Source organism: Ambystoma mexicanum, chromosome 5q, assembly GCF_040938575.1.
Source record: "Ambystoma mexicanum isolate Mex_15411 chromosome 5q, UKY_AmexF1_1, whole genome shotgun sequence".
NCBI classification, from domain to species: domain Eukaryota; kingdom Metazoa; phylum Chordata; class Amphibia; order Caudata; family Ambystomatidae; genus Ambystoma; species Ambystoma mexicanum.
This window is the reverse complement of record NC_090933.1, coordinates 50,255,807-50,280,270: the sequence shown is the minus strand read 5'-3', so window position 1 is coordinate 50,280,270 and position 24,464 is coordinate 50,255,807. Positions and strand designations below refer to the sequence as shown.

General features: G+C 46.6%; 1 protein-coding gene across 1 annotated transcript in view; it reads right to left on the bottom strand.

Moving 5' to 3' along the window:
• Nucleotides 1-24,464, bottom strand: part of MYO10 (myosin X) — a 640,382-nt gene that overhangs the window by 104,058 nt on the left and 511,860 nt on the right. Inside the window, exons 22-28 of the mRNA XM_069620501.1 lie at nt 20,436-20,542; nt 18,067-18,279; nt 17,624-17,669; nt 12,797-13,690; nt 4,315-4,438; nt 3,276-3,519; nt 1,948-2,043 (exon numbers count right to left, since the gene is read on the bottom strand). Coding sequence (XP_069476602.1) covers nt 1,948-2,043; nt 3,276-3,519; nt 4,315-4,438; nt 12,797-13,690; nt 17,624-17,669; nt 18,067-18,279; nt 20,436-20,542 — 1,724 coding nt within the window. The remainder of the gene's footprint in view (nt 1-1,947; nt 2,044-3,275; nt 3,520-4,314; nt 4,439-12,796; nt 13,691-17,623; nt 17,670-18,066; nt 18,280-20,435; nt 20,543-24,464) is intronic.

Below are 24,464 nucleotides of genomic sequence, written 5' to 3'. Positions count from 1 at the left end.
AGGATCTACTGAGAGTGTAGAGGATTCATTAAGCTTTTGAAGAGAAGCAAAGTAGACACACAGATCGATGAATCAAAAGACTGAGGTCACGTTGATAGAAAGCAGCCACCGAAGGTTTGGGTATATTGGACCTAAAAACATTTGACCTAATCACATTTGATCAAATTTACTTGACCTTTTCTTTGTCTAGAATGCGGGGGCAGTCCCCCACAAACCCCCACCCCATTTTCCCTCAACCTAATCTATACCCTTACCCACCTCCATATATATATATATATATATATATGTCATTAAAATTTGACTGAAAAAAAGGTCAACAAAATGTAATCAAATGTTTAGGTCAAATGTTTGTAGGTCAATTATGCTAATACCGCCACGGAACGGACCCGATAATGCAGGATGAAAAAAGAAGAGGGAGAGATAGAGAGATAGAGTGGTAAGTGGTCAGAGACTGCAAAAACCAAAAGGGAAAGTAGAAAAGATTGGGCCAAGAGATGACCCAGAGAGATGAGATGGGGGTGATGGTAATTGCTAAAAGTAATATGAGTCAAGGACCGAAAATGAACAGCAGAGAGATGAAGGATGACGTTACCTAGACTAATAATGTGGAATTCCGAAGGGAGAACAGAAGAGAGTACAGACTGTAATAGAGAAGAATAAGAGCGCGTAGTAAAGATTGAGACAATTGAGGGGGGCTAGTAAATGAGGAGCAATAACACGAAGGCCATTAGGAGATGGAAGAAGCTAAAAAGAATGATATGAGACACTTGGACTGCCCTTTTTCCCAGGAGACTAGGGGTGTGAATGAAACAGGTACGAGGGGAAGAGGGGGCAGCAACAGTTGCTGAATTTAAAGGAGAAGACACGTTTCCGCGAGGCACAGCCATTAACAAAGTACAGACAATACTTTTATCCTATGGTGCACAAGCTGTGCGGGCCCATTTACTGGTAAAGATGGTATTTCACTTTTAGCACAAATATACACATTAGCTACTAAATCAGGTAATATAATATTTAATTTTCTGGCACATTATTTTTTTTCATTTAGTTTTAGCAGCCAGCCAATATTTGCTATCTTTTACCAGGAACTGCGCAACGACCAGCCTTCGGCAAGCCATCCCTTTCAGCATCGTATATTCACAAACAACTTGGACTATCTGAGCAACTCTCAGGTATACACTGCAAAGCCAATGGTCGAAGTATACGAAAGGAAGTAGTGGAACCAAAACCTATCGCTACCCCCCTCGCACAATACAACCCCCCCCCCCCAAAATCATCTGCCTGCTTTTTAAGGGAACGTTCAGTGAAGAGCAAGTTTCAACTTATTCCTATACTTTTTATTTTAAACCGAAAACATTTTCCATTTTCGGAACAAGTTTCTTTTTAAAATAAAAGTACTGGAACATTACAACTTAGTAGTGGAGAACCGTCCCCAATCGCTCCTGCCCACTTCGACCACTGTGCAAAACTGACATAAAGCAGCAATTCTAGTGGGGCACTGTAACAGCTTCAGTTATATGGCACATACATATATGTCTGCTGGGTATCCAGTGTCTTTATTTGGTGCACAATGTTCCTATGAATACATACGTCATCTGCGGCGCTATAGAAATAATGCAATTTGGTACTGTAGCAGACTCTTTCCCGAGATCCCCTTGCGGACTGCTTACAAAATTTGGAAACAATTCTGAAAAATGCTCAATTTCCCCCCATGTTATAAAAAAATTCCTCTGAATTGCATGAGAGCGCCTGGAGACTGCCCCTGGGTGGTAGCGGTGCGCTGTATAATCAACATAACATAGCATGTGCTCTGCGCATGAACAAGTGTGGTGTCAGCCGCTACCCCAACCCCCCTAACCCACCACAATGGGATTTCACTGCTATTTTGCATCAGTCGAGCTATAAAGTACGAAGCAAACAGCACAACCATTCATGCCTGGGGCTCACCTCGCGTCTTCTGGCGACTCCGCGATCAGATGGTAGGTTCGGTCGTCCATGACTATATCAATTCCGTTCTCTCGGCCAGTGTTATCCACGATCTCTCTGAAGCAACATTAGAAAATATGATCATTGCACCAGAACTTCACATGTGCAGCTGAACATTGACATATCCCTGCTCCCAGGTGCAAGTGGAGCGCCCCATGAGAAACAGTCCCCATTATTCACTGCAGGTGGAAGGTCCCCCATCACGAATGCCAGCATCGTTAACAGCACAGAGGAGGGTGTGAAGGGGCAGGCATGTTTACTGCAAACCTCTACTGCAAGTATTGCCACTAGGAAATCTCAGAGGCTTGAAACCAAGAGTGCTGGCACGTGGAAGGAGGATTTCTTTTTTCATCACTCCTCCTTAACTATACTGTTTGGAGGACATAGGCGGCTGTTTTACTAGTTTAAATATTGTAAGCTGCTGTGTGCAGGTGGGTGGAATTTCTCCCCGTCATCACCGTGAGAGGTGTGACGGCCCCTGTGGTTCGTTCTCGCATGGGAAAGTAACTCTGCAGCAAAAGAGGCCAAGATAGGTAGCTTCAAAATAAATGTACTATATTCACAATTAAAGCAAAGTGGGATGAGTAGACACACGGTATGAGCCCCAGACATCGGGTTCGACAACCCCATCGACTGTAGGCATGGACAGTGTGCACTAATAAAACCATATCTACACAACAAAGCACATGGACAGGTTGTTTTTTATTAAAGGCGGTTCCTCAATAACTGGAGTGATAAATTTGAGTCTTTAGTATACATTTCATAATATGCAACATTGTTGAACTATTTACTTGTTCATATGGTATCTGGCTCCTCTGCAAATACGCGGCAAGATGGCACCCATTCAAAAGCTGATCAGGAGCAAATGTTAGAATAAACATGGTCTTTCCCTCAAAAGGTTATAGTCGATAGGAACCCACTCATCAATAATGAACGTTCTAAAAATGCACAGGGCCTGTCACAATGAGTAGAATTCCAATGTTCTGCCAAATGAGATTGAAGATGCCCTGGCCATTGCTTCTGCTGGGAAATGAGTGGGCGAAAAGGAGAGACAGAAATAGGGGGTAAGTAAAGGAGAAAGGAGAAGCAGTGGATGTCCTGGCATCCTGACCCTGAAAAGCAGGTGGCTTAGACCTCAAAGTTGACTTAAAAAAAATAATAATAAATCAGAAAATGTATTAATTTGTTTCACAAGTACACACAGAGTGGACATTAAACATAAAAAACCATAATGTTCGACCTTATTCTACCACAGCAACTCAATCCACATTTCACATGACGCCACCTACTTTGCTGCTCGGACTTCAATGCAGCCCTTTTGTTTCTCCTCTCCGTCGCTGTCAAAGTACATCAGCTGGGATTGGCGGAGCACGAACCAGCGCTTCTTCCAGTTTCTACGTGACAATGTGGAGGAGCCGCCCCCCTTCTTCTGGAGCCACCCTTGCTTGAGAGCCTCCTGCTTTGAACGGAACCACAGGAAGGTTTCATCCTTCAGGACACACCACCGCCGCTTCCAGGTGTTCATGAGGCCACCTGTCAGAAAGAAGGGGAATGCCATCAAGAACAAAAGCACCAGTGAAGGAACTGCATCCAGATCAATCGGTCAGGAGAGCCAATGACATCAAGAAGAATCTCACGTGGAGGCGATACCAAGTAGAATGTCACCAGAAAAGGAGGGGGGATCTATTCTAGGGGCAATCAACAATGATTTCAGTAGCTGTAGGGGTGTTATTTACAATAATCGGGTACTTCTGGAGCCAACAACAGCCTGATATTTTGAAACAAAGAATTCACAAGTCCTAAATGTAATTAGGGATACCGTTGTGATCTACCAGGCTGGAAATGCCACGAATCAGCCTTGCATTCACCCACAGGCAGAGATGTCCACATGGTAGCTCCAAGATAATGGTTCAGTTGTTAGACAAAAATTAAAACAAATCATCCCGTATGCTACAGAGATGTCTGTTGTGGTCAAATTCTAAATGTTCTTGGAGCTTAATATGGGAGTAGAATATGAAACAAACTTGAGTAACGCTGGGACATGTTTATGAACATTTAATTGTTTCTTTATAACACGCCTGAGTTTGGTTTCTAAGCACGGATCCGGGATTCGGACCTCTGTTGCTCTGTATGGTAATGCTTCCAAGACCAGTGCGTTGCCCCTGTGCTATCCTCTGTTTGCGCTGCTGTCTCGTCATGCCACCCACCAGCTCGGAGAACTCATTCAACCTCTCTGGTGACGGTTAAATTCAGCATGATGAACTGGCATAGCTTTATGGAATGTAAAGGAATCTTGTGTGTAAGTCACATAACCGGACTGTCTCTTACCTTTCATGTGCAAAAAACTGTGAAAGTAAGGCAGGCTGACAGAGCTGTAGACGGAGTCTCTTCGATAGGAGAGTTCATCATCCGTATCAAACCTGGAGTCGAAATCATCTTCGCTGTCTTCAAACTGGATGAATGAACAATAAAAATATATATTAAAGAAGGGAAGTTTGTAATATGATATGGACCAATATTCTCTTGTTTTCAATACTGGGAACACTTGACTATGACACTTGCCACAGGCACTATTTGCTTAAGATTTTCATATCAGTTGTCTTATTTCTCAATAATGTTTAATGGTGGTTTGACAGTCCAAATGTTCTTCTACTGATGCAGTACACTTGAGTAAATATTAAAGACCATCGCTCTCTTATAACACATTATCTTGGTACAACATCTCAATGAAGCTAGGTACCCCAACAGGAAGTCCAGCTAGAGGAATGCAAGTGCACCAACCAGAATGAAAATGTGAGTGACACGCCAAAGCATAAAAACAACAAAAGATCACTACTTGTAACTCGTTTCCCTAAAGATAAAAATCATTACTTGTTCAGAAGCCCATTGACATTAACTTTATTATTCGGATGCATTTATCTAACAAATTAATCTAATTCTGCGTGTTCTAAATAGGACAACGTTTATACAATGCAAGGCCGAATTAGACCACATATGTCTTTTCAATAAGCATGAACAGTTTTAAATTGAGAATCTTGGAAAAGGGGGCAAAGTGGATAGAGACTGGGTACATTTTCAAACCCTCCACAAATGTATTGGCTGGCGCAGGTGAAAGAGCTACTACAAAGATACTCTCAACAAAAAACTATTTTTGTACACATTTTAGCCAGTCCGCTACTGACCTGACGATGCTTTCGTGAGGAGTACAAACATCAACAGTAACTCCCGGCTCTAGTCATAACCAGCCTCTCAATGGCCCGTTGATGCGCTTAAATCCACAAAGGAATTCTCTCCATGTGCAAAGGGTGCCCCACAAAACCATCACTAGAGCGCCATCTTATTTGCACATATAAACATATAGCTAAGAGTACGAACATAAAGCCTATCGAATGACCTCTTTGTGTTGAAAACATCAGGATGCTACCCATCAAAGAGACTTGACCATACTCATTCCACCATTGCTTGCACGCTCCAAGAAAATGATAGGACAGTACAAATGGACCCATAGCAGAGTCTGGTTACCCCTAAAACTATTGCGCTAGGGAAGACTCAAGTTTGAGAAGATGTGGACCCCTTTCTGGAAATGCAACAACTAGGTTTGGTGCCAAGAAATTCGATTCCATGTGATGATAACGAATCAAATAATAAAAACGTTAACAAATTATAAATAACGAAAACATGATTTTGTTTTGTTTTTCAATTGGGGGGACCCCCCCAGACCTCCCGTTTCCCTAGCTTTATTACCCCAACCACCTCACCGCCCATTTTATTACCTTACCACATCCCCATATATACGTCTTTCACAGAAAAAGCTGTGTTTTTCGTTATTTAGGGTTAAAAGTCATTCGTTATTGTCAATTCGTTAACATAGCGGTATCCAAGAAGTGATACTTTTTCCCCAATTAAGCATGTAAAATACAACAAGGGCCATGCAGCTGAATGTGCTGTAAAGCTGTCACTTTAAAGCATGGCGCTACAGAGGGACAACTGGCTGCACTTGAAATATGACTATGCACAACGTATCACATACCTCAAACAGACAAATTCGAGAAAAAAATGCAACATAAGGCCAGGGCACACAGATCCTTATGGAAAACATCACACCCTACCACATTATTCAGGGGCACTCCACACAAAAAACACTAGAGACACTTCACTCTTTGGATACATTTTCCATGACACCAGCACGTAACCCTAATGGACTCTGCCAGACAATACAACAGGTTACTTTCATTTTCTTCCATTAGGCCAGAACCATAAAGATAAAGATACAGTTTTAAAATTCTACATTACTTCCTTTTGACCTGAAGAAGGGTGGATACGTTTGTTTGAAATGCCAAAACACTGTCTACAACAGGTAGCAGGTGAATGGTGCACCTGCTAAATATTCATTAGAGGTCACACAAATACAGACTATAAGAGCACTGCCACCAAGACCACAAACTTAAAACTGAGCCTGATTCTTAACAGACACCCGTTGTTCATGCACACACGCAGAGACAAACACACAATATAACACCGTTTACATTACAATTCTTAGATTCAATAAACAGTTAAGTGGAACACCGACTAAAGATCTTTGGAATACCATCGCCACCTTTCAAATGTATTTGTAGAATTCCACTGCAAGCAGAGTCTCTGAGGTAGCCCATTTGTTTATTTCAAATGTCCTTGTACAGCACAAGTTTGGAAACATGAAATTTACATATTGCAATATTCGGATGTGGTGAATTATAGAATGCGTGTTGGTCTGAACGTGTTCAGTGCTCAGCAGTAGGAGCAACTTATTTCAGAGGGGAAATTGCTTAGAAAGATAAAAGGTGCTAGCACGAGAAATTAGGATTTCAAATGGTACGGCTTTAAGTACGCAGATATGTTTATGTGCCCCTTGAAAGGCCATCATTGCACTTCTCTAACAGACACAAGGGGCCTGGGGGTGGCTGGCTGTTGATTCCCAAGTGGAGTGAGTTACTTTAGGGACTACTGCCCTACCTTTGCCAGAAGAGCAAAGCTATGTTTGATCATGAGGAACAAATTGGTTACGGTGAAGCTGGCAGGACTATGACCGGTCTCCGATAAGCAGACCTTTAAAAAAACACTACCTGGTTGATGTCAAGCCATTGTAGGCCACCTGAAAGGGCTTTGGATGGCTGAAATAAATAACACGCCCATCACCCCCCACACCCCCATCGGTTGGTGTGTCAAGATTTTGTGAACTCGAGGCCTATTGATGGCTTTCATCGTTGGTCAAAAATAAAAGATAAATAGAAGCCAATTTCGGAAGGATGAGACAGGTAGTAGTGGAGGTAGTGGTAGGAGAAAGCTTAAAGTGACTTGACGTATTGCCAGAGTGAGCATTCATTAATTCATTTTTGTCATTTGTATATCGCCTTTCACCATAATTATGGTCCCAATGCACTGGTGGTTTAAAGCCCTCGGAGGAACCAAGATCCAAAGTAAATTGGGAGGTGCTATTAAGCGTGTGAGCGTTTTGGCCATTAAAGTTATGAGAGGGTGGCCAAGACCCTGCTAGTCACCCATGTTTGAATGGCATGTGGATAGGTGAAAGGAAGTATAGGAGCCAAGCAGGAGGGTGTGTGTAAGAGGATAGTTATACGAGCAGCTATAGTTCACATTTTTTGTCATGAAAGGTAGCTGCATTCTTATGGCAGGGGTGTTGTGCAACAGTATTTGAGTTAGATGTGAGGGCAGATGTGTGTGGGAGTGATGCCGTGCCTTTGGCTAAGTTTCAAACAGTGCCAAACTCCAATGATGATTCAAATGCAACTAATTTTCCTCCTCCAAATTGATCGAACTGTTTGACCTAAAAGTGCGTTTATGTTCGATACGTTGCCCACTCTCAGAACCCATTTGAGTACAATACCCAGCCCACTCTCAGAATTCTTATCACGTGCAAGTGACTGGATGCCCTCTTGACTCCTCCAAGCCCTGGCTGCATTGCTGGGGTGTGGGGAAGGGTCAAGGGGAACTGTGGGGGGGTAGAGCTCAGAGGATAAAGGAAACACGAGGCAAAGTAACTGAATGGCAGACTGGCAGAAGGGGGTGGCCGTGGGAAGGGGGTCTGACTGCTAGTCGGTGCTGGTGTGAGAACGGACGCATGGGGGGGGGCTCAGGATGTAGGAGGGACCAGCCAGGTTTTGAGGGCGTTCCTGAAAGCCAGGTGATCCTTCATGAGATGGAGAGTGAGTTCCAGAAGTTGGGTGCAAGGACGGAGAAGCAGGCTCCTCCTAGTCTGGAGTACTTGAAAGGGGAGACTTCCAGGAGGTATGCCGAGCCTGATCTGAGGACCCGGTGTGGTGGTAGCATGCGAGTCTGTTTTTGAGGAATTCAGGGCCTTCCCTTCCTTATGGATAGCACGGTGGGTAATACACATGGCTTTGAAGAAGGCCCTTCAGCTGATGGGCAGCCAGTGAAGTACCCAGAGTGCAGGGGAGATGTGTTCTTTAGGGGAGGGGGCGAGGAGAAGCCTTGCTGCAGAGTTTTGGATCCGCTGAAGCTTTCTGAGTTGGGATGCAGGTGCACCTAGATAGAGGGAATTAGAGTAATCTACGTGAGAGAGGATGATGGCCATGATTGCAGAGACTCTATGGGGGTAAGAGATGCAGAAAGATCTGCTTGAGAATGTGGCGCTGGAAGTTGCATGATCTGGCAAAGGCAGCGATGTGGCGAGAGAGTGTCAGGTCTAAGCTAAAGGTGCATCCTAGGTTTTTGACGGAGGGAGATGCAATGGGTGGGGGGTCCTAAAGACAGCAGCCACGGGGTAGGTTGGGGAAGGAGAGCTGTTTTTACCACAGATTAGGATTTTGGTTTTTCCAGGATTAACGAGGGGGTGGTTGTTCGTAATCCAGTGGTCTAGTTCTGAGCGGCAAGATGCAAGATTTGGGTGGGTGAAGACTGGGAGTTGGGGATGTTACAACTACACGGAGTGTCATCGGTGTAGCAGGTTAGATTGTGGGAGCGGATAAGTGCTTGGAGGGATGAAAGGTAGAAGTTGAAGAGGAGAGAGAGGATCCCTGAGGGACTCAGTGGGGGACAGAGGAGAACGCATGGAGAAAACGTATTTAGAAGTGGTAAGAGAGGCAAGGGGAGATCCATCTAAGGGCGGTGTCCCTAATGCCTAGGGTGAAGAGTCTGTTCGTGAGAATGGATGGTGTTGAAAGCTGCAGAGAGGTCTTTTGAGGATGAGTGCGGTGCAGCCTTCAGAGTCTGCTGTTCTTTCCAGGGCGTCCCAGATTGAGACAAGGGAGGTTTTGCACCCATGGAGGGGTCTGAAGCCTGACTGGGAGGGGTCAAGAAGGACTTGGGATTCTACGAAGAGACTGAGCTGGGAATAGGCTGTGTGATCTATTAGTTTGGCTATGAAGCAATTGTTAGAGATGGGACGATAATTGGAGTGGTGGAGGTGCTGAAGAGTGGGATTTTTGCATAGAGGTTTGAGGTGAGAGGTTTGGTATGCTTCTGGGAAGATCCCAGTTGTCAGTGGTTGATTATAGATCTGGCGGGGCTGCCTTTGCAGGCGAAGGAGGGACTGTTTTTGAGGAGGTCCGGGAGGGCAAGGGTCTCCAGGGGATCCTGAGGGGTGGTTATTAGAGATAACCCTTAAAAACTCAAGTGGGAGATTGCAGAGAAGGAGATGAAGAGGGTGTGTATGGGGTCAGGGATGGGGGGCTGGGGAGCAAGGGGGGCAGGTGATAGTTTAGCATTGATGGTGACATTCCTTAGCGTTGATGGTGACATTCCTTTCAATGTCAGAGTGCTTGGGAGGCAGAGGAGGAAGATATTGAACAGAGGGAGGTCTTGAACTCAGTAATAATCATGTGCAGTTCTTTGCAGGGGTTGGTGGTGTTGGAGATGTGGGAGCTGCAGAAGGAATGTTCGGTTTTTCTGATTTCTAATCTGTAGGCTCTGCTCTGTCTAGCAAGGGTGGCTTTGTTTGGGGGGGTCCGACCAATGGTGTTCAAGCCGATGGTCGAGGGTTATCAGAGATTTGAGGGAAGGGCTGAACCACCTGGGGGGGGGGGAAGGACCGGTCCTGTGGGAGGGGGGTCTGGTTAGGGTTAGGAGGGATAGGGCATCAGATAGCCATTGGTCGAAATGGGTTGGCGAAAGGGTTCCTCCTTGGAGGTGGAAGAAAGGGAAAGGAGGAGAGGAGGGAAGGGGAATACATCCAGGGAGATAGCTATCTTGTTTCAGAGCGGGATCCTGGAGACGTTGGTGTGGAAGGGGGAGGAGAGGAAAGAAGAGAGTTGAGAAGAAAATAGTGGAGTGATTAATCCAGATAAGGGGGTAGCGGGTGAGGGGGGATGAGATCAGATTGGAAGAGCTGAACACTACATCGAAGGTGTGACCGGCAATGAGTGTGGTGCCCGTTATAAATTTGGTGATATTGGGGGCTTCCAGGTTGTCAATGAGATAACAGGTCCTGGGGTTGGAGGGGGTGTCGATCCAGATTTTCAGATTACCAAGAAGGGTGAGCATGGCATGAGAGATCATGACGGCCGCTACAGAGTCACTCAGAGAGCCTGTGAAAGTTCTTTTATACCCCGGGGGTCTGTAAAGGAGGAGGGAGCTGAGGGAGAACGTGGGAGACAGTTGGAATTTGACTAGCAGGGATTTGCAGTCATCACTGCAGGGTTGTTTCTCGACATGTAGGGGTGTGAGAAGATGTTTGTGGAGGACGTCTATTCCTCCTGCTCTGCTGTGCATGATCAGGGAGTAGCCTCATGTGCAGTGGGGTGTACGTTGTCCGAGAACCAGGTTTCAGTGATGAAGAAGAGGGCTCGGTTTTCGTCAGAGAGAAGGTCAAAAATGATGTGTTTGTTTCTGGTGGCAGATCTGGCGTTGAGTATGCATGAGAGGGGGGGTGTGGAGGGAAGTGGCCGGGGGTGTGTAGGGGGGGGCGGAGTTGTGGAAGGAGATGCTACGGGTAGGAATGGGGGGGACTGGGTGGTGTACGAAGACCGAGTGTGTGAGGGGTGGGAGGAGGGGTAGAAGTGAGTGAGGGAAGGAAGAGCATGGAGGCTTGCAGCTTTGGGGGGGTGAACGGGAGAGGGGGGCCAATGGAGTTACCAGGGTGAGAGAAAGGATGGACAGGTTTGGGGAGCTGAGGGCAGGGAGTGGGGAGTAGGAGGGTGGGAAAGTATGGTCATATGTCATTGTACACCCCAAATTGGTACATTTCATCGCGACCATAATACCGAAAAACAGTGTCCCTCCTAGGCTCCACGTTTTTCTACCCTTATGACGCCACCCCAACTGCATCCAGACTCATTTTAACCCCTTCCCCACTTCCCCATATATATCTAATTCATATTTTCGGCGTTTTTCAGTATTATATACTTCAGTGAAATGTAGCACTCTGTTTTGTTTTTGGTAAAATGACTGGGTTCCCGGAAAGTATGTGGTCGCGGAGGGAGCATGGGGGAGGATTGCAGCAGGGGGGTGTCTGCGAGTCGAGGGGCTTCTGTGCCTAAGCCGATGGGAGGGTGCCAGCAGTGTGTGAGTGAGGGTGGGAGGGTCTGCTGAATGGGGAGTCTTGGCCAAGGCTGTGCTTAGGGGTGTGAAGGTTGAGTGTCAGGCAGGAGTGGTGCAGGCATGGAGTGAGGAAGGAGGGGGATAAGCGATAGTGCATGAGGATGGTGGTTGGGGAGGGGGATCAAGAGGGGGGTGATTTCAGGTGTGCTGTCAGTGAGGGGAGAGGAGGTCTTCTGGTTTCTGGTAAGCAAGAGGGCTTCTCTGGCCTTGGAGTTGTTTGGCATGGTGGAGGAGTGGGTTTGGAGCGGTGGGGGGGGCGGTGGAAGGGAGTTTGACAGCTATGATCTGGGATGGGTAGTGGCAGTGTGTGAAACACAGTCGGTATGAAATTTGCCCAGAGCATAAAATGCATCGACAATCAAAATATGAACGTTGCTTGAAACCACCCAGACTCAAAAGGTGCACAGAGCCAAAAATGTGACGACAGTCAAATTAGTAACTGCTTTAAAAAAATAAACACCTAGATTTAAAAAGGTGCATAGAGCCTAAAATTCGGAGCCAGTCAAATTATTAACAGTTTTCATAAAACACCTTGATTCAAAAGTGCACAAGGCCTAAAACGCAGAAGGGGTCAAGTTAGCAACACTAAACACCTAGAACCAAAAGATGCACAGGGCCTAGAATGCACCGACAATTGGAATATGCTGGAATAAACAATGCAGAATTGCTTATGGGTTCACAAATTTAGCACAACTGGTCTTTTCAAGTAAATGAAGGGGCCAGGTGGGTTCTACCTGTTGTAGAAAGAATGTCCGTTATCTTCAAGGCAAATGTGCATGTTATCATATCATTCATTGTGTAGTCAACGGTTCCCACGTCTGCTCTGGGGAGATTCTACTGTTGTTTTTCCAAACATCCACTTTGCAATCCCACTCCATTCCATTCCACTGTTCAACACCCTGCGTTCTATTAGAGCGTTCAATCAGAAATACTTGCAAATGCAACCCCAATTGAATACAAAATTATACATCTTGGCCAAAGGTGCAAGACTGTGTTTTACACATAAAATTACATGTTCTGCCTGGCCTCAGCTCTTTTTTACAATCTCACTAAGTGTCTTGATAAACTATACCCATTGCACAGTGTTCTGAAAGCCACTTAACGAAATTGGTACTCGAGGGAAACCATTAACCAGTAAAATAGGCAAACTGATGGCTCAGCAAACCCTTCACACGATGACATTTACATTTTTGGCGCTGACTGATGAAATACCAAAACATACTATGCCAACTGATATAGTAGGAAAAAGGCTTACCGAAGACTGAGCCCCATCAGAGCTAAACCTGTATGCCCCGGAACTGTTGTATGTCCCCACTGAGCAGCGGTAGTCGGGAGACCACTGGCTACTCAGGGAGTTGGAGAAGGCCACACTGCTCCCAGAGGTGATGACCCCATCCTCATAGTCATCCTGGTCATAATCATAATCCCTATCGGGAGATATCAGGTCCAGGGTCAGTGGCGCCCGGCAGGACATGTTTTCTGGCAAACAGTATGTAGAATCCCCACTTGAGGAGTTATTGAGACTAACCAAATCGTGACCTGGTGGGAAAAGCAAGGGAATGGGATTGGCGGGGCATGTTGGCACCACGGTGTCATTCATGTAAGGGTCCTCTTCTGAAGAATCATCACTTGTCCTGATGCCGCTGGTCCTCTGATCCGAGTGCCCATGCTCACTTGGGTTGGGTGAATCCTTAAATGCATCGTCGTCTGCCCCAAAGCCCTCATCCACCTCCTCCTCCGGATACGGCTGGCTGAAGTTGAAGTTGGGCTTTTCCAAGCAACCAATTGCTGCCAGCTCTGCAGAAAAGGGAGAGCCCGCAGAGATGGAGCGTTCAATGTTCCGCACGCACTCATCAATCTCGTCGAAGTTGAGCGATTCCAAGAACTCCTGTGCAGCTCTGCAGGCCTCATCCTCGAGCCGCTTGAGCTCCTCGTCCCGGAGACGCTGCAGCCTGTGCAACGAGGCTTCCGTGAGCGACTGCTCCTGCTGCTCCTTCATGCGTTGCAGGTCATCGATCTCTTTCTCTAGGCGCAGGATCTCCTCCACCTGTTTGCTTTCCTTCTGCTTCTCCAGTTCCCGCTTCACTGCAGCTTCTCTCTGGGCTTCGAGCATGGCTGCCAGTTCCTGCTGCCTTCTTGCTTCCTCGGCCTGTGTGTTCAAAACAAAAATAAGAACATTAGGTTCTAACACAGCCCTAGTAAAAACGATTTTATTGCATCCAATAGCATTTATTCTACTATCAATTTAACACAGGCTGCCTGCCTTCCATGCACATTTTTTTTTAATCAAAAATGTATATCTACTGATATAATGTAATTGTTGAACTGCTTTCAGTTTGCTCTCAAATATAACATTTGCAGGAAAGGATGAGTTTATGAGAAATGGCTGCTTATAGTCATCAACAATACCCACAATGTCTACTACTGTTGCTATGCGGCACCGACTGCATTAGGAGGTTTGCATTGCCTGATTGTGGCAGGCTTAAGTAAAGTTTTTGTGAAGAAAATAACCATTATGCCCACAAACACCCGATGCTCGTTGTATCTGAAAGAGGTTTGTATTTGTATTTAAAATGCATTTTGTACATACTTAGTGTCCATTGTCATCATGTCCATAGCCAAAAGGGATTGACAAGTTTAAACTCCAATCTGTATAATGTCCAGTATGCTTATGCGTGGGCATAGCGTACACATGCCTAGTATGTGAATGTCCAGGAATACCCCAAGTGTAAATTGTGCAGGCGTTCTTGTATGGTATACACACACAATAGTTACTTATGCCCATTTCCCAGACCCTTTGCGTGACCACTGTGAGGCAATAGATAGAGGGCCTGATTCATGGATTATTTGCGCCCAAAAAACGGGATTTGTGCGCCATTCTGTCGCAAATCCCTGTTAGTTAAACAGGGATTTGCGGGCAGAATGGCGCACAAATCCTGTTTTTTGGGCGCAAATAATCCAGGAATCGGGGGCAGAGTATGACTTTGCAGGAGAAGGAAAACATGTTTCTGTGCTTTCCCAAGGTGAACCTAAAGTGAACGGATGTATACACTTCTATCGTAACATATGTCGGCGTAATTTGGGTAGAGGGTAGGCACCCATGAGAGTTGGAAGAGAATGCCTATATATGTGTGAATTCGAAGAAAGTGACCACTTTGAGAGTGGCAACCGACTTTAAACTATTTCCCGGGCCACTCCTCAGACACTCACTTTGGTGTGTCCACTTTTACAAACTCAGTAGAGTTGTAGGTCAGCGTAATGTATGCACACAATGTGCCCGCACGTAACACTTACACATACATTTTTTCACTAATGCGTATCACGTGTTACGTACACATGCAGGCATTCTGACCTTTTAGAAGTGTACGTTTAGTTTAGCCAAACATGTCAGGCCCCCTGCTGAGAACGAAAAAGGTCAAATATCGTGCTGTGTGACATGGTAGCCACTCACAAGACGCGTGAGAGGGGGAAGCCTCCCTTAGGACAGGGCATTTGGCCTTGTTTGTTCTGAGTAGGGGAGCTTGCACACTTTTAGGCAAATGTTGAATGCTTGGGGGTTGACCCTAAGCTAGTAAGCATAACCCAGACATGGGCCCCTTGTTCCCTGTTCCTAGAGCTCCTGGGCCACATCTCACTGATGATGCCCAACCAAACACACACTAGGCCTGATTCACGGAAGTGTTTTAATGGCGCAGTCCCATAGGGAAACGTTCCATGAATCAGGCGCACTGTCTGTAGGTGTTCCACTTGGTATTTTTTCAGAGGAGATTTTCATGGCATTCTGGTGCAGGACTATCCAGGAAAAAACAATGAGATATGCAAATGGATATTTCTCCTCTGATATGACACAGAGCAAAAACAGGATTGTAGACCCTGTGAAGTGGTCATCATCGCACAGAACTGGTTATTTTGCAGTTTTCCTTCTCGGCAGAGTGGCTCTCAAAATGTTGGGAAATATAGGTTGACTGTATGCCACAACATTCCCCATGCGTATAGCACGGGGATGCATTGCTCATTGCCTTGCGTCAGGCAGGCCATGTGCCTGGAACTGGCCACTTGCATCTTGCAGCGTTTTACGGATTAAATGTACATACTGACTTGGCGCTGCTGCGGCTGTCTCGGGCACACTGACCCAATGAGGCGTTGCACTGCTGCTACCTTGAGAAAGAGTTTTTGCTTTCAGAACCAGGTCAATGGAGACTGTTGGCAGGGAGTAGATGCGCAAAATGCAGCATCACGACACCGCAGGTACTTTATTACTCTCTTCCATTAATTAACGCTGCTGGTTAGTATTGGCTGATCTCCACACAATCCCTCTCTGCAGGTCCTCAAGATGGAATAGACAGAAAACCAATGGCAGAAACGCAACAGCAAAGACCGGTAATGCCTCAAAGGGACTTTATTCCAAGTTTGGCCAATGGCTGCTGAAGGTCCAGGTGCCATTTTGACATATCACGACCTAGGGTTCCTGTTATCATCCAAAATTCTGCCAACCCATGGGGGGCATAGGGGCAAGGCCCCGTATGGATAGACTTTGACAGTTCTTTCTAGGGAAGTCTTTTTGAAGCATTTACTAAAAGAGAAAACGCAACATTTTAAAATTGACATTTCACGCCAATTTCTACTCACTACACAGCTAATATTTCTCCCACTTGCTCCAGGGGGAAATTCCCCCAGAATGGGTTAAGCCGGGGGATGAGGGGTATGCTCTGGAAGAAATTGTGCAAGAGTAAAAGGTGACCCCGCATGAAACCACACTCCACCCCCAGACTTGCCCCCCCTCCCCCAAACACTTGCTCACCCACCGGATTAGCACCAACCAGTGAAAGCCTGTATGACAACTTCATCACCCCTCCCCCTATATTAATAAAAAGAGAATGACTCAAAATTCCCCACGATTTTGGGAGTCCAGCCTACCCTTAAGTTAGACACGTAGCTGTAACCACGTTTGCATGTTCCACCACCAATTAAAAAAGAAAAAGAAAAAAAAATCGGGTGGGACAGCACCTTCGAGACGCTACGTGGGTGCCAAGCTGCACTGAGAACAAACAAAGCAGGGGGACCCTTTACCTCCCCCCTTTTATCTTCTTCTAATCCTGACGGGCTATGGGCCTAACCCCCCTCCCCCCCCACCGCCCCCTTCCCATATCCATCAAGCACCCGGAAATGGCATTATGCCAGCTAACGCAGGCAAATGTCCGTCATGGGACACTGGTGCACTGCCCACAAAAATGCATTCTGCCAGGGCTTGCTGTGATTTTCAGGAACTCCTTTTGACTCCAGCAGCCAATGATGCTGAAATGTGTTTTCATTAGTTACATGAAAGGCCCCCGTGGTGGCGACTTCAGTACAGCATTAAAACTGCAGTGCTGGGTCATTTCATTTTGGTAGCACAATAATAAATCGAGTTCCGTCGCAGACACAGCTGCTAACCTGCCCTACATCTTGTAGGACAGCGTCAGCCAACTCCCGCAACAGCACTTTGCATTCTGGGACTTTTAGGCGCATGTTTACTACAGGTAAGAAAAACCTCAAGTTCCACAATTCTAAGTGCTGTTTGCTTTTAAGGAAAATGGATACGGTGGGGCTATTGTACAAGAAAATATAGCCCACATGGCAGCACTGTATGTCTTTAGGGAGCCTACTGGAGAGGGACAAAGGCCAATCGAGGGATCGCTCGGGCTAGCAAGCAGCCAGCCCCATGTCCACTTTGCAACGCTGGCCTATCACGGCCGATGATTTGTGCGCAGGGGGCTTTTACGACACATACAGCGCGCACGGACAAATCAGTCAGGCAATAAATCTTGCATCCCATCCCAGCCCTGAAAACAGCCACTCAGCTACAATCCTCCTCAGAAAGGCCCATTAAATAAGTCACTGGATGCTAAGCATATTCCCAAAAGGTGAGAAAGCCAGCTCCACCAAAAACCTACTAAGCCCACAGACAGCCTCAAGTAGAACCAGGCCAAGGAAAGAGATGCTAGCATTACAGACAGCATGCATTAGAACAAAATCCCAATTTGCATGCCGCAGTGTAAACATCAAACTCGGTCTAACGTCAGGAACAACAAAGGCGCTTTACCTGCTTAGCTAAAAGTTCGGCTTCTTTCCTCAGTCGCTCTCTTTCTCTGAAAGAAAATGGAACACAGTTCAGCTGCAAGTAACATTACTTGGGTATTTTCGTGGAGTGGGGAAGATTGGCAGTATGCCAGTCAGACACAGCTACAGTGCTGCGCCTGCGAGGCGTTAACAGTTGGCGACTGACCCTTTCTAAAGTCCCCGCAACCAGGAGACGTGTTTTGTGGCGGTTACATACACAGGTGTTGCTAATCAACCCAACAGTACTCATTGTATCGCTCTTTGACGGATGAAAGGGTGAGTTGCCCTGGCGGATTTCGGGATTTGGATCTAAAGCCCCAGACCTCGGTGCTACCAGTGCACAACCCACTACGCTACACAGCAGCAGTTACGGTGGATACACGTTGGCTGTTCAGGGGCAGAGACATGCGCAGCGCAATACGATACCTCTCCTCTTCCTCCTTCCGCCGCCTCTCCTCCTCTTGCCTCCGCCTCTGCTCCAGGAGCTGCCTGTAGAGCCGGCGGGCAGCCTGGCCCCGCAGCTGCTTCTGGAAGGTGATGGCCGCCCGCCGCAGCAGCAGGAACCTCTTCCGGCACAGGGCGGCCCGGCAGTTCTTTTGAATCACCACCACATGGCGAAGCACTCTCTTGTACTGCTTCCTGAAAGAGCAAGGGGCTGGGGTTACCCTTTCGAGCTCTTCTGCCGAGTGACCAACAACAACAAGGACGACAACACACACAAACACTGCTGGCCCCCCTCTCGCCTTCGAAGCGGGCGACCTTTAGGAGACAGGAGCTGAAAGGCTGCCGAGCAAGTGGGCGCGCACTTAGCATCCACTCTCTCTCTCCCCCACCTGACAGGGACTGCCTTTAGAAATCAAGGGGAGGGGGCAACGCACCGATGTCAGCAGCCAGCAGCAAAGTAATTACTCCCAGCAGGATGTCACTGGACGTGGAGCAGGAACCGTGCACGCGCTGGGTACACTGCCTTCTGCGCACAGATAGGCCTCATATGCACATGAAAAGGAATGAGCTCATTATGCAAACAGCCATTGAACGGGTCACTATTGACTTATGGCGCACACGTAACAGTATACAGATGGGCCGTCCTGCCATGCTCCTGAATGCATAATGCATGGGCCCCCTGTAAACAGAATACAAGTCAAGGGAGCACGCCTGCCCACTCTCTTTCTCTTGTTCGTCTTAATTCAGGAACCATTTATTTGTATTTACCAGTGCGCCCTCGGCTCACACCATCCCTGTGGCAGGAGGTCAGGGCTCTGCTGGCGGCCCCCTTCCCTGTCAGGAGGCAGGGGGTGCTGGGGTGTGCAGGGAGCGGCCCCAAGAACCGGATTTAACTTGCTTATTGGTGGCCAATGAAACAACTCTGAATGTTATGGTTTGTATTGAACATGGGCCCTGGAGCCAGGCATGTGGGGAAGAGAAAGCGCCCCAGCAGCCTGGTTCCCGCCTTCATCCTTACAGATGTACACAAGAGGGGGCCCAGAAGCACGGCCACTGGCTGCCAATGCCTGACAAATGGTGTAAATCTACCCCATGCGGGGGGCCTAGCTGAATTGGGGTTTAGGGGGGCTCTATCATACCCCTATCATACCCCCCTACAATTAGGTCACGCCTCTCGCGAACAGAAGTATACATTTGAAGCTGTATATTGAGCCCAAATTTCAGGGCTTGTCTGTTTCCAAGTATTCCCCCATTTTGCCAGATTAGTGAAAAGAGAGAGAGGGAGAGAAAGAAAGAGAGAGAGGGAGAGAAAGAAAGGGAAAGAGAGAGAGAAAGCAAGGGAAAGCGAGAGAGAGAAAGAAAGAAGGGTAAAGCGAGAGAAAGAAAGGGATGGAGAGAGAGAAAGAAAGGGAGAGAGAGAGAGAGAAAGAAAGGGAACGCGAGAGAGAGAAAGCAAGGGAAAGCGAGAGAGAAAGAAAGAAGGGTAAAGCGAGAGAGAGAAAGAAAGGGAGAGAGAGAGAAAGAAAGGGAGAGAGAGAGAGAAACGTGATTGGCCCAGGATCACCCCATGAGGGAGAGGCCAGGATTTATGCAGAGCCACCTGGTTCCACAGTCAATTTAGCCACCAGCCTAAATTACGCATACTTAACACATGTTAGTTCAGAACATGAGTGTATTGGTGGGTTTTCAGGGTTCCACAATGAAGGGCATAAGACCAGTTCACATATCAAGAAATTAAGCAGACAGCATAGGGCTGAATCATACAGATTTGCCCTGCAGTAATTGTAAATGTTTATTTATATTGTGCTTAATACCCAGAGGTTTCTAAGCGCGGACCCAGGGATCGAACCTGTGTTGCTCTGCGTCTGCTTGCTTCCAAGGCGAGCACGTTGCCCCTGAGCTATCCTTCACAGACAAAGAGATGCCCATTGCACCTGTACTTGATTCACAAAGCCGAGCACTGGAGGAAATGCAAGATGACGGGAGCATCTCTGAGATGCACCTGCGCAATTGCGACTCAAAACGATTTACTCAAGGACATCTCACTTCAGCGATGCTTCAGGTGGCAGCAGACTGGCTGCACTTTTACATTTTGTGGATCAGGTAAAGTAGCAGGTGCAAATCTGAGAGGCTCGCGGTATCTTCTGATTTACTCCATTGCAAATCCTGGTGCATGAAGCGTGCCTGTGTTGGCCTAATACAGGAATCGTCCTTTCAAGATGATTTACAGTGTGTTTTGAAAGACAGCAAACTGAACTTCTCCCCGGCCCACCTTTTCGTTGGTCAGCCCTAGTTTACTAATCCGGCTTGCATCGGAGAGGGAAGGAGTCGGGCTTCTCCCCTGATTTTACCTTGCCACGAAACCCAAAATGTGTGCTTGGATCATCATGGCTGCCCGGTAGACCTCCACATCTCGCTGCTTCTCCAGTTTGTGCTCCAGAGACTCGCGAATGAAGACCTATATGGAAAGGATGGGAGCACAAGTATGTCAGACAGAAAAAAATGTTTTTGACACTAAAACGCTACACATGCTCAATCTTCCTAAAACCAACCAACCAAAGTGGGGTGCTGTGATCTTCTAACTAAAACACTTTATCTGAGGTTTCTGCACTTACTTTTCCCTCATGGTTCTCATGACCAACATTTCTAACTGGCCCGGCATGAACGGCTACAGAAAAAGCAATCACGAATCCATGTTCTTCCTATTCTTTCTTTCTGAGTTTTTACAGAGCAGAGCAATATTTTCGTTTTAATACCTTCTGTTGAAATGGAAAATGACACACGTTAAGAGAAGAGCAGTAAGGGAATGGAGGACTTTAGCCCAGTACAGCACCTCTTGGATTAATCAACTTCACATTGGTTTTGCAAAATAGAAGGAGGACGGATGCTATGGGAACTCGTGCAAAGGCCGAGAGAGCTGTTGCTCCAGCACTCTCAATAGCACAGGAAGTGAACCTGAACCAAACAGGTAATAGCAGCAGTTCAGCAACTTCCTAACTCAGTGGGGCAGATCCTCAATGAGAAGCTCATTATGCAAAGATATATTTCCCGATGTGTGGTGTCCCTTTGGGCAATGGTTAACGCCTTTGGCCCTTTTAGGTCAGTGGTCTTTCAATTGGGTGTCCCAACGGATGTCCAAGGGGACCCCAGACTCTTTAAAAAGGTAAGATGATGATTGCTTTATATGCCTGGGGACCACTCTGGTGGTGGCAGTGCGTTGTACAAATACCTTTAACATTAACATTAAAAAAAGCTCTAAGATGGCTGCTTTTAATAGAAAATAAAAGCAGTAGAAAATCTGCTTATATTGTAAAGAGCATGGGACCCCCTGGACATCCTTTGGGCCCACTTACGGGGCTCAGAAACAATATTTTGACTCAAGGGGGGCTCAGTATGAAAAGGTTTGAAGACCACTGCTCTAGGCACTGCACTATTAGAGGCTGCAAACCTCGAGTCCTGTGCATGGCTTGCACAGGAGTTGCTGAGCAATGACCAGTGCACTGCCACACCTGCTTTTCTGAGGATTGTCTGCCTATTGCAAGGAGCATATTTGACAAGGATCAGCTCAAGCAAGGAACTAACAGTAGAGCGCCGCTTGAAGTCAAACACATGCACTAATAGCTCAACAAGATCTACAGGTGGATACAACTCAACCACAAATTTACAAAGCACTTCAGGCATTGTTTAGAGTATGCACCGACATTGTCAAGAGATGCCACCTTTCTGCTTGTACCCAGGGTTCAAGTCCTAACAAAAAAAGTGGGGGACTCATTAACATACCAAATGAATGTGGTGTCACCAGACATTAGCACATCAAGGCGCCCTCTGAGGGGAAACTTCTGAAGAAAGTGGGGGGACTTAGTCCACCCCCGTGTACTCTTGACTTGAGCCCTGCTTGTACCAGAACAGTAAAAAACGGGATCCAAAATCGTGCAAAAATAGTGTGAGGTCCCTTTTTGCTGATGGAAAAGAAAAGGAGACCTTGGACTTCTCTTTGCTGCATGTACCATAAAGCCATAGGCATGCAGGGGTATCGAGCTGCAAAGGGGGTCCTGGGAAAAAAAAACAACAACATTGCAGACCTTTAGGGGCACCTACAGCAACGGCTCCCAATGAACCAACAAAACATTCATGCCCTGGCTAGGCCCTTGCTGGACCAATTCCTCTAACCTGGGCCCACACTGCTTATATATTTCTGCACACTTCTGGCTCCATTGGAGTTTTTAGAGGGAGCTCCTATTGCTTGTTGTTATGCTTTCGACTGGAGTAAGAGGGTTTGACAGCTCAGGTCACGTGAGTGTCTTATAATCACTGCCACCATTTTGAACATATCACTCCCCATTTTTTTTTTTTTTAGGATTCAAGCTCTTAGTTTGACACTGACAGAGATTGAGCAAAACACCCAAAAGACCATTATATCCAAGTGTGCTTCAAGGAAGTCTGGATAAAAGACTGCTTTGGTTTTGAGGCGATGAGGCTGCCTCCCTGGCAGAGATCTTCATTTTCAGAGCACACGCATGACGTAATCAGTTGAGCATGCAGAGCTTCGTTGCAACTTCCATTTTCAGGTATTTGAAAATCAGACCTTCCAGGATTTTGCGGCATGAAATGGCAAATTTTGCGGCATGAAATGGCAAATTTTGCGGCACAAACCTTTATTTATTGCAGCATTTTTGCAGGACATTTTGTATTAACTGGAGGGTGTAAGATTGCCACATTGCAGGAAATAGGCAGAGTGCAAGGCTAGAAGAGAGCCAGGGTATCATTATTATGTATCTTTTGTATTAATTTAATAGGAAGAGTCCCAGATGTCTCTGGCTTGGCAGAACATTGTTTGATTTGGCTACATTTCTGGTTTAATGTTCATGCCTATTTAATAGTATTAACTAAATTGATCATTATTAATTGTAATGCTGAAAATATTGCCCTTCTATGTTCCCCAATCCCCCAAACACCCACACAGATCTTACCAATTCTCCATCACAACTTACATTCCTTAACCTCTCACTCTGTCATACAAATACTCACGTGCTATGTCACACTGTCAAGTCACAATTTGCACTGCCCAGCCCCTGCCACACTCCAAATCATACTCCCAACTCACACCTTACACTCTACAATTCCTCCCTCAATGTACAGTCCTTCATTCTTTTGTGCTGCTTCTGCATCTTGCATCTTTTCTCCCATTCTATCACATTCTTCCCTCATTCTTTTTCCCAATCTGCAGCTCACTGCCTCTTTCTGGCCAACCGCTTCCTCTACCTTCTGTACCTCTGCTCGCTCTCAGATTTCTGGCCCACCGCATCGCTGCTTCCTCTGCTCTCTTGTGCAGCACTTCCTCCTCTGACCCACTGCTCTCCCTCTGCTTTCTTGCCCATCACTTCACATCTCACCCATCACTCTCCCTCTCTCTCATAGTGTAACCATTTTTTTTTTAAATGTAGATTTTGACCCAGTTCCTCAAATGATGGGGCATTTAAAAAAAGAACAGAGGATATGCTATTTTTAGACAACCCATTTTTGGAAATGAGCAGGTCACCTTATTCTCAAAGGTGACTGGCGCATTTCCACAGGCTTGAGCTGTAGCGCAAATTGTGCGCTGGCAGCTGCCTTGAATGGTGTTCTGGGTTGTTTGACCGAAGTGTAATTATTTGAGGCGGAATTGACCGTAGTCAATTTTGCTGCAAATTGATTTGCACTTCTGCCAAACAACCCAAAATGTACCTTTCACCACCACCCGACCCCTTCCCCTACTTAACTGCTTGGTCGCTGCCGTTTCCCCTGCTACCCTGCGGTGCCAGATCCGTCCCTCTAACGCGGGTCGTATCCGTCCCTCTAACGCGGGTCGGATCCGACTCCGCAGGGTCCTTTTTTCGTTATTTTCTTTTTTTTTCTGTCCCCGCCTCCAATTTTGAGGAAAAAGGGGAAAACACTTCTGCAACCACCCTAGACCAAAAATACTAAACAAGGGGAGCGGGTGACACCCCCGCAACACATGTTCAGTATTTATAAAAATCGATCGAATAGTACTGGACGAAATTGGTCAAATTGTAACATTCGATAGATTTTTGTCATCAAAATGGGCAGTACTTTGAATAGAATCGCTCTCCCGACAGTGTTCTGCAAGCTCCCAGCGCCTTTCACAGGGACAGGCACTCTAGGTGCCTGCCGCTGTAAATGTGACCCAAAAAATTCATTTTTATCCTGTTTGAGGAACAGAAATGCAAGCGACTCAGCAGCGGTTCATACCTTAAAAGAAATGCATGACAGGGTCAGGAAAGACCCTGTCGTGCAGTGGCAGCCCCACATCCCGTGCGCGTAGGGTTGCCTACAATTTCTGCACATTTAAAAGTGCATCTTGCTTGGAAATGAGGGATGTG